We start from the raw sequence: 18,237 nt of genomic DNA on the forward strand, positions 1-18,237 counted from the left end.
GCGATTACAAGGACAAGGAACTAATTGCCTTTTCATTAACATTTATATTATAGACCTAAGAATGCGTTAGCAAAAAGGCAGAATTGTGTTTCCGAAAGAAAAAAAAGAAAAAATGAGTACACTTTAAATAACGTTCCACACTGCATGAACTGAGCAAAAGGGTTAAAATCAGGGTTTCATCCTGTCGGCTTCTCTGCTAGAATTACCCAGTTTCATAGGCGTGCGGAGACTAATTTATTTGGGGGGTATCTTAAGTAGTGTGTGACCATACGTCCTGTTTTGACCGGGACATTCCCCTTTCAGAGGCGTGTCCCGGTCTTCCCGCTGATATTATTTTTTTAAAAAATACTACTTGTCCCGTTTTATAAGAGTCTAGGAGTTAGCTTGAGAACCAAATCTAAGTTCGAAAGAAAATTGTTGATTGAACTTTTAATCTAGTGCCATAACAACACTGTCGCAAAACAGTTGGACTGAGTTTGAAGCATATCATAGCAAAAAAAAATTGGAGTCCAGAACGTTCGAGAATACTGCAGTTTACTGTATAAGTTAGCTTGCTTCGCAGGTTTTTCTGTTTTGTGTGTTTTGTGTGTACATGTAGTTTCAATACGGAACTGCAACAAGAATTTAAATTCCTGCATCTTGACTGAAACTCATAACTTGTGTGTCAGATAATGTGAGGTAAATTTTGGAGGAATTTTTATGAACGGTTGTTGAAGAATAAACCTGTTCTGAAGAAGATTGGTTCATCTGATAAATACTTCTGTCATTCCTCAACTTCAGCGTCGGTCAAACGCCAAAAGTTGACCAGAAGGGACCCGAAACACTATATAAGTCATACCGAGATTATAATAATTATCAATACCTTTTGACAACGAGACAATATTTCATTTATTTTTTATGATATATTATCACATGCATGAGCCTATGGAAACTCACAATGAGCCACGGTCCATGTAGACGTCGCACTTTTGTTCGTGAAGCAGCAAAAACCTCGAAACCTGCCCAAATTCTGAAACACACACAATCCACTCTGAAGCCTTAAGCCAACCCCGTGTATGCCGGGATCTCCCTTATCGCACAGCACTTCTGCAACCTTTCGTTCTGACATCACTAGAGACTAATATCATTTTTAGGTTAAATACCAAGTTGTTAGGTTAGACTAAGTAGATTTAGTTCTCTTCGCACAAATAATAAATTTGTAGTGTATTTATGCTAATAGAACCAAACCTAACAACGTAGGCATTCCTCGTCTGACGTCAGAACGCAAGGTTGCAGAAGTGTTATGCGATAAGGGAGGCCCGTTTATGCCAAATCCCGTGAGATAACGCACAGATCCGCGGAAAGCAGATGGTCACTGTTGAGTTTGTCACTTGAGAGACAACATTAGAGAAAAGAAGAAGAAGAAAGAGAAATAACAATGTTCCATACCCCTAACTACCGAATCAAAATGCGACAATACGAAAGAAATAGTTCCACAGATAAAAGATCACCATTTAGTTTAAAATAACACGCATTTTAGAAACGTGAATGTCCAGCACACTTCCACGAAGTCCGCTAAACTTCTCTTTAATCAAAAACACCAAATATCGATATTAACATGACAAAACCAAATTGCGATGTCAGAGATATCTCTTGAGCACCTTTGCAGACTTTCATTACGGCTTGATTAAATAACCGAATATGACAGCCTGCGCCATCTAGTATTCATCATTTAATGATATGACTACATATGACCTTTCGTCATAATATCATTTATGTGATCCATACGTGTCATCAATCTGTATTATAGTTTATAACAATAATAATTTTGTAATTACACCTAACCGATTTTTCAGGAAGGGAGTAATCTGACCTCTTTGGGAGGTCTCGTTCTTTGGGTCACCCTAATCTTAAGGAGATTTTCAATTGCTTATCTTAACAATGTTAGTCTGATTATTGTAACTTCATGTTCCTTTTTAAAGGAACCTATTAAGTATAGGAACATGAAATTAAATTTATAGAAATACTGAAAGTAAACACTTGAAAATTAGCAAACTCTAAGAAATGTAATGCAATACAAGACTATATGTCTGCCGGTAATATCAGCTGAATTCTCTCATTAAGTAAATCTGTAGGTTTAGCCACTTTTCTAATGGGCATTACTTCATAAAATAGAATATTGTCCCTGGTCAATTGATAGTAAATATCATGGGCTATATATCATTTTAAAAGTTAGAGTTATAGCATTTAGATGTAATAAACATCTAAAAATTAACATTTTTTATGTATTTTACACATTGAAATTTCATTAAGGGAGTTACTGCAGTGCTTTTTACTGATTTCCAAATTTACATTACACAACTTCGTGTAAGGTAGTCTCTCAAATGAGCAAACATTCTCAGTAAAACCATTACATTTAAACAGATAGATATATCAATTAGTTACAGTATACGTAGCTGCAATGGTGTAAGTATTACAAACTTTCATGGTCGTATTTTTAACATTTTTGCATGTACAGAGATTTAGATTACCTGGAAATCTACAATAAACTGAATTAGCACTGACTAAAATATATTTTTTTAAATATTAATTTTCAAATTGCATTAACGTGCAATTGGGACTTCAGTGATCCATTGTGAGACAAATCGTGAAAATAAATATTTGTCCACCTTTATTTACATTCATACCTAACAGGAAGGTTGCAGTAGCATTGGCAACTACGCTCACAAGCAGTGGCCGAATTGGAAATAAATTACTGCCGGTATGCTCGTATGCACAGACTTGTAACTTGATACAATCCTTTTATTTTTTTCTTTGTTTCTTGTGATTTCTTAAATAATACATCCATTCTCATTCTCTCTCTTTGGTTACCACAACACTGCAGAAGTTCCTCAGACAAGCTGTGCAATATGAGTCCCGGACGTGTCATGTTTTAGTAAATAGGTAATAATAAACAAATAAATAAATACACTAATTAGTAAGTTTACTAAGTAAATGTTTACAAATTTACTGCCAGTATGCTTTTTGACATGTTCATTTACTACCGGTATGCCATACCGGTCAAATTCGATCACTGCACAAGGAAAATAAATGTAAACCGATATATATAGGAGCTCTGTATGATTTAAATACTGAAAAAAACATAGTTCTAATAACCTTGTGATTTAGCAATCGAGGCTGTGCTAGGGAAAGGTATTACTGCTCGTCGATTTGTAGAGGAGCTCTGTCCCATTTATAAACTGGAAAACATATTTTCACTATCTGAGTACGATTATAATAAACAGTATCATATTGTTCTGTGGGGGGAGGGGGCGAGAGAGTAGGGTTTCTCAAATGATACGAAATTTCTTACATTTTTAAACGCTGATATAATTTTCATTATTTCAATGGTAAATCATATTTTTTTTATTTTGGAGGACACATTAAGGGCACGTTAGGAGCACTATACCCAGTTTTCGTAGAGTATTAGCGTCTTTAATACGTTATCTGGCAGAAAAGAAGCGTTCCTGTCTATATCCGTGGCGGAATGGTTAGTACAGCGTGTCACGACACCAAGGTTTGGATCCCGGCCTGGGCATGGATGTTCCTTTCGAATGTCCTTTCATGAATATCATCAGTCATCCTCGCGATTAACCAAAACCGGCAGAAGAGCGACGTTAAATAACAAAAGTGCAAATATAGTTACGGTTCCCATAAAAATAAACGTTAGATTCATAACTTATAATAAAACACACTTAGACCTAAACCTTATAGTGAAATCACACTTACTTCCGGCGGGGGACCCGCCTCTCTGGCAGTAACCTTCTGTTGCCGCGTTTACCTACGAAGGAACTCGCGGTCAAAAAGTCAATTACACGTACCGCTTCAGCAAGATGCGACAACATTACAAAGCCCTCCTTAGTCCAGTCTGATAAACGAACTCTAACTCAGGATATGGACAGTGTTTTATGCCCAGAACCTCCGTGGTGGCCATCTTGGATTTCCGACGCCATGTACCTTCTCTTGACACATTGTCCAGCAAAACGCCTAGTATTATATGATTGCATGCCTAAAAATGAAGGCATCCTCCATACACATGTCTTCCCTTCATTCAAAAACCCAACGAACCTACAAATGGTCAAAATTACTTCTGAAGGAGATAAGGAGACATGGTCGATTTTCTTAGTTAATGTTTTTTATGTATAACTTCACACAGGCCATGCGCCACAATAGTAGGCATCAACAAAGTATCACAGGCAGTAATTTTTTGCCCTTTATATACCGGAATGTCAAGTAAAGTGTAAAATATTGCTTAGAATCCTTGCAGAAAAGGGTACGGAATTCTTTCACTGAATATATCTCCATAACAGTGCAAGATATGAAAAAAACTGTAAGAATATTTCGGTTCGTTTTCAATTCTGAATAAAATATGTCTGTTTGCAAAATTGTCAAAAACCAATATTAAAGGAGTTATGATCGATTTATTTTGTTGGTGCGTGAAGCGGCTTCCATCTTGAATTCATGGGCCCCTAGAAAACTTGGGCCAGGTATGCAAGATGTCTACCCAAGATTTTTTCCTTTTTTTAGGCATGCCCTAACAGGATCAAAAGAGAAAAGTCGTCCACCTCAAAATTTCTGCGGGTTTTATGGCCAGGGACTGGATCACCTCCCTTTAACAGTCAGCAGGAAAAGAGGATTTTGTCAAAATAACCATTCTGCTCTGTGATTGCAAATCGGTTCCCAGATCGGCGGCATTATAGGTTAGAAGTTACTGAAATAATTTATATTTTTCTACTGTTAAAATTTAACAGTATATGCTTGTTAATAAAATGCATAGATGGCCAGGGGCAGCTTAAGGGCCGGTAACTGCGAGGGAAGCCGTTCTTGGGGCTCCAAACTCAAACGTCCCCAATGATTAGCGCGAAAACCTTATTTCAGATTACATAATGGTGGCTATTTGATTGTTTGAATTTATTTTTTTAAGTCCACTTTATGCACAGAAAGGTCAATCGAGACTAGACCTACAGTTTAAATTGATTGATTGATTGATTGAGTTAGTTTATTTTACTTCACGTTTTGTGCCTCTTGGATAATTTGCGAAGATGGGGATGAGTGATGAAATTCATGAATGGACATTCACAAACAATCAAGCCCGAGCAGGATTCGAACCCGGGACCCTTGGCGTCGCAGCGCGATGTGCTAACCGCTCGGCCACAGGGTCCGGCCAGACATACAGTTTAAACTAGGATCCGAACAACTATGTGACTCCATCACGTGCGTGACAATTTGTTTTAAAAATTGTTTGTTAACAAGATTTAATTGAAGCTACTGCTGTATAATATAATAAGTATTTTCCAAAATCATGCAGCAATTTAAATTAAGAGATTATTGTTATTTTGATGTCATTATCGATGTATTAGATAAACACATAAACAAAAATATTAACCCGTGGCACAACAGCCCTTGAGGGCAAGAGCCTACCTACCGACTGCCGGCCTCACTACCGCCTGCCTCAGCACGATCATCCAACCAGTTAAGGGGCGATGTGTGGTCAGCACGACGAAACCCTAGTCGTTAGTGTACGTTTCCGTGATCGGGTTACGCTACTCAGTCGTAGCTCCCCAATTCCTTCACGATGTTGGGTGGCCAGCGGTCTCATACACAGGTCGAAATCTGAGGAGGAAAGTTGTTGCTCTTCCCTCAAGGGACTTGAGCCTACGCACTAACCTGAGGTCAAAGTATGACCTGTTAGACCGCACGGCGAAGGTGCGGGACAAATACGCACATACCTACAATAAATATGTTCTTTAACAGTAGAAATTAAAGTATTTTTAAAATAGGGATATTAATTTTCGTCATTAAAACCGTAAATATACAACACGGTCATATTTTTTTTATTAGAGGAAGGTGGACAATAGGAGGACCAGGATATAAACATTAAGGGAGTGGGGGTGGGAAGTTGGGTGTGGGCGCAAACATCCACCTCGCCCATGAGAAAATATTATCTTGAGTAGCCCCAGAAGATGGCGCTGGTTACAGTTTGGAATATTCAGCACATGCATACTATAGAACTGAGGCACATCGGACAAAAACTTTCTAATTTAGTTTTCAATATTTTAACTTGCATAACGATAGATAATTGTTATGAATTCAAATTGTATGTATTATAAATACTACACTTTTAGAAATTGAAGCATTACAATTATATTACTTAATTTCTTTATTTTGCTTCGTGTCCAAGTTCATTTCAGTGGCTCGTTAACAAATAGTGGGTGAACAAAACTTACAATCCTAATCTCGAGTTTTCCTTGATATCCAATTCAAAGTGACTGACAATCTAGTAAAAATACGTGCTTATCATAAATTAACGACGAGATCCTTTCGTTTAGAACTTGACCTAATTCCAGCATCGCATCTTGCATTGTGCTCAAACGTTATTGTTGCACACACAAATGCACTATCGGGATGAGATGTTTACATTATCGTTACAAAACAACTGTCTCACAAGGAAACCTATTTATGTCGCAACCTTTCCTCTTTTCTTTCCTTTTTCCAGCAGGATAAATAACACGTTTGGCTGAGGTGTGGAAGCATGACCTTTAAAAGTCTCTAGTTAAGGAGGACGTCACGTGATCCTCGACCGCTAGTGCTGTGAATTGTGTATAAATATCTGCCGGTCATAGGAGAGGATAGCACATATTACACAGCATCTGGCAGGGATCAACATGCGTTTCGTAAGTTAATTCTGGTTATTCATCTTATGTCTAATAAGGATTTCAGTGTCCAGTAGTGTTGGGATATATCATCCAGACGATATATCGCGATATTGAAAAACATATCGTTCAGGCGATATCAACTAGACGATATATCGTCACGATATATATGTCGTGTCAGCGATATATTGTCAGGATATTTGGCAATATATATCATGCAGAAGATATATCGCCGATATCACGACACGGAAAAAATATCGTGTGGTATCGTCTGTGACGATATTTTCTTGACGCGATATCAAATTTCCGCTATCGTCCATCACTAGGTCTTGAATGTCGAACATGAAAATTATCGTTTTTCTTTTCGTTAGGAAGCTTGTAGCTTGATCCACATTGAGAAATTATAGGTTCAATACACACAATTAATATCTTCCACCTTTGAGAAGGTTTAGAAAAATGAGCACCTTCTAGTGGCATAAAACGTACCTCTACTTATCCTAGCATGCGGGAACAGGGATCCTGGGTTCGATTCCAGGATAAGGCATACCTAACTGTTGCACTGTAGAGATACGGTACAAGTAAAGTTTCCCGTGCATACAACACCATGCCATGAAGAGGGTGTGATGGTAGGGTCTCCAGACATTGTCGATCTCGGCCAGTTTTGAAGGTGATGTGATCATGACAACGTTACGGCCGCCTTTACCCCCCTACGGTTGCTGCCAGGTACCCATTGATTTGAGGCTGGGAGAGCTCCAGAGCTGCTTTATGCGAAGACAAAATTCCAACCTTAGATCACGACCTTAGGGCTTTGCTAAGTTACTTTCATTAATGCTGCACAGCCCGGGAGTCTGTCATTTTTTGTCCTCGCGATATGAACCCAACATCAAAGTTATGCTTTAATCCCTGTGGATCAAACCCAGGTCCGCTAGCATCAGAATCTTGAGCGCTGTACTTACGTATTTACAGCCATATTAAAAAGTTGTGATTGTACAGATTCTTTAAAATTGTGAGGCAAAGGTCAAATCACGATAATAATGTGACGCATTACTGGCCACTTCAGCAACTTGCTTCAGAGATATTTCGAGTAAGCAAATTTTCTCGTGGTGTTGTACTATTGGCTGGAAAAATATCTTCCCATTATTAGAAATATTGTCGTAATATAATAATAATAATAATCCGTGGCGCAACAGCCCTTCAGGGCCATGGCCTACCCACTAACTGCCGGCCTCAATCCTACATGCCTTAGCAGAGACGAACGATCATCCAATCAGTTGCAAGGTGACGTGTGGTCAGCACGACGAACTACCAGTCATTATTGCATGACCGGTTTACGCTACTCATTCGTAGCCCTCACGACGGTGGGTTGCTATCGGTCCAATACACAGGGCGAAATCTCAGGAGAAAAGTTGTTACGGTTCCCCACATGAGACTCGAACCAGTGCGCGTCTCATAGCATGACGTCGTGGACTACACGGTCACCGTGGGGGACATAATTTGCCAATCTATTGGAAATATTTGATTATGGTTCTATAGCATAAACGAATGACGTATCAACTTTTGCGATACAAGTAATAACTACATTGTGCTTTAAGCTAACTCTCCTGATCAAGAAATCCGATAAGTGAATTGACTAATTAATATTTTAAAGTATTAATAATTAAGATTTTTCGAAGAAAATCCATCTACTTTATGCATAGATGCTAATTGAATTTGTATATACAATTTGAAAGGGAATCTGCACAAATATAGATGTACTTCCACCGGGAATTGAACTTGGGATTGTTTGGTTTCGGTTAACCTATTTGGAAATTGGGAAATGAATGAGTATTATGATTGATTGATTTGCTTTATTTTACTTCGCTTTTCTAACACCTCTTGGCTAATTGCGAAGATGGGGATGACTGATGGTATGATGAAATTGATGAATGGATTCTCACAAACATCCATGCGCAGGTCTGGATTCGAACCCGTGACTCATGGCGTGGTAGCGTGAGAGTATTATGAAACAGTAGTGAGATTATCTAATATACCCGGTGGAGGCACGTAGAAGTTCGGGTCCCACTTTAAACTGTACATCCAGTCCCGATTAGCCTGTCTGTGCAAAAGATGGACTTTAAATAATAACTTATTCAAGTATATATCATTCAGAACCAATTAAGCTTGATTTTATCATGTTGCACTTATTTTAAACGGTTTTTTCTTCCTTACAAAGCCCTCCAAAGCACAGATAAAGTGAGGCAATTAGTAGAGGAAGGGTACCAAATACGGGCCCCGTCCTTAAAGCGGGCCCCCCTGCATTTCTGCTCTGTATTGTGCTGTAGCCTAGCGGAAATACATGGAGCTGGTACTTTACGTTATTGTCGCATGCAGTGCTTGCGCCCTTGTTGATTACTGCATCTGTTGTTCTCCAATCAGCTCGTGAGTGATTTTGGCCAAGTAGAAAGTTTTATTACTCCCACGTTCAATTGCTGTACTTCGGTCATTTGAGAGACAAATGCGTCAATTCTTCTATATACTTAATCCTAAGTATAGGAGCTATCTTTCTATGCAATTTGTAGGTAATGGATGGAAATGCGTGAGAAATATTTATCATGAACAAATAACCCCTAGTGGTCCTAATTTGGGCCCCCACGTCGTTCCTAAATTGGGCCCCTTGTGTTGTGCAACAAGCACAGAATGCGTTTTTGCCCACATTCTAATCATGGAATTCTGGTACAGGTTCCTAGAGAATAGATATGACGAGAACAGGGAAGAAACTAAGAATGTGGAATCAAGATAAGAGGGCCATATACATTCTATACGAAAGAAAACGATGATCTTGAAGAAAGCTTGTAATACTGTAGCTATGTTTAACATTTCAGAAAACGTTTTATTTTATTCCACAGCCTTTCATGGATCGTATTTAAACTTATATCATTATAATTTATGCTGTTGCTGCTTTTAATTGTACTAAATATAGGGGGGCCCACATTAGGAACGGTTTCTTTTCCAATCTTCAAAATTGCATCTCTTCGAAAAAAATTGGTTTTCATAATGAAGCCATTTTTTCTCGCTATGGGAGGAGACATACTGACACTATTTCAGGCTTTAGTACAGTATATTTTGGCTTCCTTGATATGCACCAAAAACAAAATGGCTGCCCACATTTGGTACACTTTCTCTACCACAATATAGTGTGATACGTTCACGGTAATTATGACTCTTTAGGGTATGGAGATCATGCAGATCACACATAAGAAACAACAACTTTCCTTTCAACGTTATCATCTTGCGTCTGTTAGATTACTTGAGGATCAATTGAGGATTTCATATACTCCCTCAAAAAATTTGGGTAGGGTAGCACAATGTTCTCCTGTATCGCCCGCCACTGTAGGTTGTGATAGGTCAGTTCTGCCAACCCTGAAGGCACTCGACTCCAACACGCAAGAGCTTTTTTTTCCTCTCCTTAGCAGACTAACATCCGACACAACAAGTCTTCTCCAACAATAAGCTGGTTTAGTGAATCCCATTGGCTAATGGGACTGAACTGCGTGAACTCCTGACGCAACAACCACTACAACATTTTGAAAGTGACCTTTATGCGAAGTCGAAGTGACCTGCATCTTTTTAAGGGTCAGGCAGACGTCTCTTCGCTTTCACTTCTACGAGTATTCGTTGCTGCATTCCAGGAGGCAAAAAGATCTCTGTAACCTGGTGAGAACATCTATCATTGTCACCTAAGGTGCAAAAATAATCTAGGAATCAGGAACTGAAGTACAAGAATACCGTTGTAAGAGAATCACGACCAACCAAACCTCGAGAGGGCTAAAATAAACACGGTAAGGGGGGTTAAATTTATGTATGTTAATACCATGAATCTACATAATGCACTGTTTCTCTTCCCTAAGGTCTTAAAGGTCCAAGAATTTTAAATAACTTCAATTCCGGTCCACAGAATTTCAGCAAGAAATGAGTTCTGAACCGTAAAGAACCTTTTCATCCGCAAAGTAGTTCAGATCGGTTCAGGAACTTTTTTTTCCGGATCGATTTAAATACGCTCCAGGAACCTTGTTTTAATGAAACAATACGCAGCTTGCACCGAATTTAAATTGTGCTAGAAATAAGGTCCCTGGTCCTTTAGCAACCCTGATAAGAGCCGACCTCTGTGCTGGAGTAGTTAGCACAGCTGGCTACGACGCCAGGGGTTCCCAGTTCGAATCCCGGCCTGGACATGGGTGTTTTTTGTGGCTGTCTCTTCATCAATTTCATCATATCATCACTCATCCTAACATTCGCGATTAGCAAAAAAGTGGCACAAAAGTGAAGTGAAGTAAAGAAAATCAATCAACTATGATTTCGTTGTCCGTGTCGGTGTGGTCCAAATTGGTGATCGTTTCCCGATGACAAAACACGACTCTTTTACGTTAAATTTTATAAAAGTAAATGACCAAGCAAATAGGGACATCCCTGATGGCGTTGAGGTAACGCCGTTGCCGTTTACTCAAGAGACCCCAGGTTCGATACTCGGTTCGGATCTCACTCTAAATTGTATGCCCAGTCCCGATTAGCCTATCTGTGCATAAAGTGTGCCTGAAACAAACAAAAAGTCACTAGCACCGGCAAAGCACTTTTTTCTACTTCTATTAAAATGCTATGTTTTGCATCTTCCTACAGCTCTAGACTGTTCTTACGGCGGGCGGCCTACATGCTGGTAACGGAAGTGAGGAGCAGGAAAGAGGCCGCAAACCAACCAGACAAAAGCGGTGGCTCCGAGAGTTACGACGACGTGGGAGATGCTGTTGCGCGCACCTCGTTCTGCAAGCTGCTGTGTTGCTCATCGCGCTGGATTGGTCGCTTCCCAGCTCCCTTTACCAGCATTCACGTCGCCTGCCGTAAAATCAGACAAGAGATAATATACAACCCCACCCACAATAGAGTCCAAACAATAGTGATTGAGAAACAGAAATCACAGAAAACAAAATCACACGAACAGGCATAACAATAGATTCATTCATTGTTGTTGGTTAGAGTGAGGTCATTCCAGTAACATTTCTGGCCTTTATGGATTGGTAGCTTGGAATCGAGTCTCAACACCCTAAGCTTCCAATCAACAAGTGAGTCGCTGACGTCATCTCAATCCAGCACCTATAACTAACACTGTTTCTCACGCTCTACACTGTCTGTAGGCTCGCTAGTTAGACCTGCACGGTCAACGATGTGTTTTATACATCGTATATTGATACACTTGTAGGTTTAATTGTATCTTCTGCAATACGCTGTATGAAGAAACAAAATGCCGGAGTACTAAACGAGGTGAGTGTATGGTCTGGTGGGTGTGATACGATAATAATCTGACTTTTTCTTTATAGATACATATTATTAGTAATTTATAAGTAAAGCGGTTGATATACATATCTCTCTCTATGAAATCCATAACGGATATCGTTAATTTGTAAATACAGACAATAAAGCTTCTTTAATATTATTTCCAGATTAGGTAACTCTAGAATAATATTTCTATTAGTGTCCTTTCTTTATGCATTTTTATTTTAATTTAGAATGTCTACATTTTACATAAAGAAATTAGAATCTCTTGGAATTGGAGATTCAAGTTGATCTTGTTTGATCGTCAACAGATGACTCTACAATCGGAATTTGAATAAGTTATATTAGAATTGTAGGACTAGTCAAATAATCACAGGCTAATACATATATTTTTTTCTAAAAGCACAGCGTATTTATAATCTACTAGGGTCATTAACCTTGTAAAGGGACTCTATTGCTCTAATTGTATATATTTAAATTCTACATTAAAAAAGTTCAGAAACCTGAATGTTAAGAAACATTTGCATCGTTAGATACAAACGGGTGACTATCGATTCTTGGGTTTTGCTTCTTGCTGAACTAAAAAAAATGTCATTTTTCCAAATGACCGTTGGAGCATTTGACGAGTTAAAAGTTCTAAAAAATCGAGTTATTTTTAACGTTATAGCTAGCTACCTTCAGAATCGGATAGGTTAAATATTATCATTGCGTTATCGTCGAAAGTTCGAAGCAGATAATTTGATAGATCAAACAGCTTACGAAACCTTGTATAGCTACTAAAAGACTTGTCAAACTCTATTTTATTGAAATAAAAATTATCGTCTTTTGTTAATTAGCACCCATGAAGAATATTGTAGTTACACAAAAATCACATGTGTAGTTGTGAGAATTTGAATATATTACTCCAAATTGCTATTTGGACGGTTTAAGTAGTTTGAAAGAATACAATTAATTACAAAAGTACTATAATTTACAATAGTGTACCTAATTATATTCCTGATTAATTAATAATATTTAAATTAATTAAAGTTTGTCTTGTATTTTCGGCTTTTATATCATGTGGTAGATGGTTGAATATTTAAATGTAATCTGTTCTGTCATATATGAAATGATCAATTTAATAACTTCGTGTAGGTATTATGGTGAAGTACCCTGCACTAACTAACTAACTAACTCTCTAGCATTCCTAAACTCGAAGGTATATGGCTTCAGCAACACTAACCTTCCATCTGCCTCTATCCTGAGTAAGATCAATCCAATCTTTTCCATCCTTACCGATTTCCATTCGGCCTATCTCAACGTTGTCCCTCCATCTTCGTCTTGACCTTCCTACAGTTCTCTTACCACCAGGTTTCCCAACAAGAATCCCGTAAACTCTTCTTTCCTCTCCCATTCGTGTCACATGGCCTGCCCACCTAAGTCTTCTTGATATTATTATTCTAATAATATCTGGACATGAATACAAATTATGCAGTTCTAAATTGAGGACTAAAAGTGGTAAACGTTGTAAGTGCCAAAAGTGAAAGTGTTGGGAAAAGGTATCGTTCAGCACATCAGCCCGTAAGAACGTGCACACTAGTGACTTGAACTGCTTAGAAGGATACCAGCCACATTTCACGTTTACCACATTATAAAGCATGGCACATTTCACAGTTGAACGTGGAAAACGGTGTTTGAATTATTCTGACACTTACAGCGTTTACCAATTTTAGTCTTCAATTACGTAACCTTCACTACTCATCACCTGTCTCCTGATCGCTTTTTGGTTCAAAATATTTTTCTAAGAATTTTATTTTCAAATAATCTTAATTCATGTTTCCTCTTTCAATGTAAGGGACCACTTTTCACATCCATAAAATACCACAGACAAAGTAACTGTTATGTATATTTTATCTTTTTGTTTCTTAGATATTATAGGAGAAGATGAAAGTTCATGAAGAGAAAAGTTACACACATTTCCTCAATTAAGTCTGCTTCTCATTTCCTCTTTAATATCATTTTCATTTTAACAGGAGACTAAATTTTATGTTGAAGTATGTCAAGCAGTGGCCTTTCCGCAGTTATTAATTTTCATTTATTGGCTTCATTCTGTCCTAAAGCAGAATTCTGTGTGCCCTTCCTTACTTGAGATAAATACTTAGCAACTGGTATGCCATGTTAGCGCATTTGTTAAATTACTATCTGTTTCAGTTGAAAACAATTAGGATACAAAGCAAACAATTAAATACGATCTTGAAAGCTAGTCTAGCTAGTGAGCCTACCAACAGTGTAGAGCATGAGCAACGGCATTAGCAATTTGTTCTGGGATTAGATGACGTCATCGGCTCGCTTGTTGATTGGAGGATTGGGAAGTACGGCTCGTTCCCAACCTCCATATGCATAACAACCAGAGGAGTTACGAAAATAATGTCAGTCTAACACCTAAACTCACAAACCAGCACATCTAGATGAATTCCAGTGTAGAGTATGTTAGAAGTGGTACAGAGTGATAACTGGAAGAAATGAGACATAAGCACGCATGTGACTGGTGGAAGCACATGGTGGTTCAGATTCCAATTTAAACTGTAGGTCCAGTTACGATTAGACTTACTGTGCACAAAGTAGACTTAAACCACCAACTCAAACAGTCAAAAAACAAACAACAGCATGCGACTGGATATACAGAGTGTCCACATGAAACTTTAATGATTTCAAGTTACAAATGTGAGGAAACTATTCGACATAGAGCCTTGCGGTTTGCGCCTTCGTGTGAATCAACCCAAAGAGTTATTTTTTGTTCACTTCTACGTGGACTCCTTTCGTAACCCTTAAAATGTCTAGCCGATATTCGGTCTCGAATCGCTGTCGACCTGACTGTTGATAAAAATTCCCAGTAGCTAGTAACTTGTCATACCAAGCCTTAATTGTCTTTTTGTCTGGTATCTTCCGTTCAAACGCACGTCTAAAATGTCTTTGGACTGAAATTGGCGATTTCCTTTCGGCATAGCACACCACACACTTCGCTCTCTCTTGTGCTGTTCTCGTTGTTGCTTATTACTCAGCACCTAAAAAGCCTTTTCAGTTGCATTGCATGATTACGCAAACCACGACACCCTATATCGAATAGTTTCCTCACAATTGTAATTTGAAAATCAGGGAGGTTTCATGTAGACACCCTGTACATTTGTAGGTATGAATGTATGACAAATGCATTTCAGCACGGTTACACATGAATAATGTCCCATGTGTATTGAAACACTCAATTATTGTCTTTCAGATAATACTGCTGGGTTTTGTGGCGGTAGCATCCGCTGGACACTTTCGAATCCGCAGACAATCCGACAAGGATGCACCCATTTTGTCGCAGTCCAGTGAAGTGAATCATGATGGAGTATACAATTACAGGTAAAATGATTGTATTTCATCTTTGCCATCTTTCTCAAATGTGAAGATACTCTTTGACCGTTTCTTACTCAATAAGAGGTTAGGGTGGGTGAGAAGTAATTCAACACTGAAAATTTGCTGTAGTTTTAGTAATATTTAAGCAATCTCAATGACATTTTCTGTACATATACATTATGGAATAGGATTACATATGTGCATACCAATTTTACAATATGCTAGCCTATTGGGTCGTAGGTCCATATTTTCTGCATGGCACCCTTAATGACTGCTGCCTGACAATGTTGCAAGGGTATGTTTGACCCATCGTATCTCGCTGGGAAACATTGAAGAGCTTGTTTTCTTGCAAGACGGCGCACCGCCACGCTTTGCACTTACCGTATGGGCCTGGTTGGACCACAATTTTCCAGGACGTCGGCTGGGACGACGAGGACCTCATGAATGGCCTACCAAAAGTCCAGACCTAACGCCCTGTGACTTTTTCTTGTGGGGACTGGGCAAAGGAGGAAGCGTTCAGGACAAAACCCCATACTGTGGAACAATTGGAGACACGGATTCGGGATGTTATCACAAACGTCCTGAAGGAATTACTACAGAAGACAGTGAATTCCATTCCGTTCGTTGGAGGAAGCTGGTGGATGCCGCCGGTGCCTACATTGAATACAGATTATGCAATCCTATTTCATAATCTATATGTACAGAAAATTTCATTGAGATTTCTTAAATATCACAAAAAAAACAGCAAATTTCCAATGCCTAGTTTCTTTTCACTCACTCTGTAGATTAAGCGTGCAGAAGGAACCGGTTGCAAATTATAGGAACGAAGAAGGTGGTTGAATATTGTATCGAATCTCTCGAATCTCAGAGTAGTTCTGACATCAATGGAGGTGGTTGAGCTGTAAAAAGATTTAATTTGGTTCAGTAATGAGGATAACTTTGCACGGTTTCTCCCAAATGACAACAGACGACCAACAGGTCTCGCAATCAAGGTGTCGTGGGTTCGATCCCCATTGGGGGCACTATCGCAATGCTTTGGATTCCACTTTCCCATTTCTTAGCATCAGTATCTGGCTACTCATTATCATTGGACCAACAAATATTAATTCACAATCACTACTTTTTAATTGTAGGAATACGAGTATTCTTATTTCTGGGCTAGGCATCAGCTGTATATATATTGAGAATCCAAACCTTGATAACGAATCGGTGTTTGGTATTGTTCCTTTCCATTCAACATATTATCAGCTGTCACAAAGATATGAAACCTGAATATAAAGCATGTAAAATATTACTGCATTTTTTTGTATAAAGATTTAACATAAACTACCACCTTTCATAGAAACTTGTTTTAAATAAGAATGTATTCTTTCTGTAAAAAATATTGTCAATTACCATTTTTTATATATTTCGTTCATGAGTAAAACCAAGAGAGTAAATGACTCAATATGTTACTGAGGAAACTTAAGTTTGTCCTTATTACAAAAACTTGCAAGATTGCTCCCTCTATTAATGTTTAATTAAGTTTCTTGAAACAGCGTGATTCGCTGTTGTCTTAACCCCAGCTTACCCGAGGGGGCGAAGGGGGGATTACAGGCTCACCACCTTTCTTTGTCGATTTTTCAACTGTGATTTTTTTTTGTAATTATTTGAAAATTAATTACATCGTTCCCCAATATTTCTGCATTACTTTTGTTCATAAATGTAATGTAAATAATAGGCAAAATGCTCAACGAGGGTCTTTCAGGCGACATCTTTGATGCGTGTTAGTCGAGACACTCATGCCAGTGACAATGGTAATGATGGTAATTTTTATAGTTATTACAATCAATAAACAACTGCTCTCTTTAAAAAAAAAAGCATTAATGACAAATTATTACTGTTTTCGTGATTTTGAGGTGAATATATGTGACACTCAAGCAATAATTGGTTATTATTTTTTATAAATGATGGCAATTGTTGTAATTATAACAATTTATAAATAAATGCACATATATATAATAAAGAAGGAAGCAGTCATTAAATAACAAAATAGTTTCTTTAATTTTAGTGAATAAATAAAAGTGTGGGCGTGTGAGGCCCCCTTCAGGTAACTAAGTTTCTCGTACAGTAAACTAGGGTTAACTTAACTTTTTCTTTAATCAGGTACGAAACCGGAAACGGGATCAAAGCTGAAGAATCAGGATCTCCAGATAACCCTGGAGCTGAAGATTCAGGAGTCCAATCGCAAGGATCATACTCGTATCCTAGTCCAGACGGTGGAGAAATCCGGGTGACGTGGGTGTCCGGAAGGGACGGATTCCAGCCACAGGGGGACCACATCCCCCAGGTCCCTCCGGCAATTGCCAGAGCTTTGGAGTACCTGAGGTCATTGCCACCAGAGAAGGCATAAGATCTTCAAATAAACGGACGAGCAATGAATTGCTTCTGCATAGATTGACTCCCCAACATGAAACTCATTTGGGAAAATACTTTGTACATTTTTGTGAAAAATAAATCAAATTTGCAAATGTTAGTTCAAATTTTCTCTCTTGAAGCCCAATGCCTTATCTGCCATTGAAAAGGCACTGTTTTAAATTTCGATAAAAGAGCCTTGCATGAGTTAACATTGTTCAACAGAATCCCGAGTTTCTAAGATTTAAAGAAATTGATGCAGGAAATTCGAGATGGCGACTGGTTACGTCAAACATATCTACATCGGGCAAACAGGTGAGTGGAAAATATTTAGTGTGCAAAGATTAGTTAAAATGCGTTTCTTTGAGAGCTTATTGTATCATGAAGAGACTTCAATAAGAAAAACGTTGTAAAATAAAGTTCTTAGTCTTCATATTGTCTACTCGCTGTTACAATGTTCGAAAATGTACTTTTGTAATTGCAACTTAAT

At 38.3% G+C, this 18,237-nt stretch overlaps 1 protein-coding gene across 1 annotated transcript; it reads left to right on the forward strand.

The window, feature by feature from the left end:
* Nucleotides 1-6,630: 6,630 nt before the first annotated feature.
* LOC146002043 (endocuticle structural glycoprotein SgAbd-8-like) lies at nucleotides 6,631-17,866 on the forward strand. The gene is made up of 3 exons (XM_083139755.1): nucleotides 6,631-6,692; nucleotides 15,232-15,359; nucleotides 17,499-17,866. The coding sequence occupies exons 1-3, from the start codon at nucleotides 6,684-6,686 to the stop codon at nucleotides 17,743-17,745; spliced, it is 384 nt and encodes a 127-aa protein (XP_082995881.1). The 5' UTR covers nucleotides 6,631-6,683; the 3' UTR covers nucleotides 17,746-17,866.
* Nucleotides 17,867-18,237: the final 371 nt, after the last annotated feature.

The sequence above is a fragment of the Lepisma saccharinum genome, chromosome 18 (genome assembly GCF_977018435.1).
Source record: "Lepisma saccharinum chromosome 18, izLepSacc3.1, whole genome shotgun sequence".
Classification (NCBI taxonomy): Eukaryota; Metazoa; Arthropoda; class Insecta; order Zygentoma; family Lepismatidae; genus Lepisma; species Lepisma saccharinum.

Coding starts and splice junctions, on each gene's coding strand:
- LOC146002043 (XM_083139755.1), top strand. Junction 15,360..17,498: donor GATGGAGTATACAATTACAG/GTAAAATGATTG, acceptor TTCTTTAATCAG/GTACGAAACCGGAAACGGGA.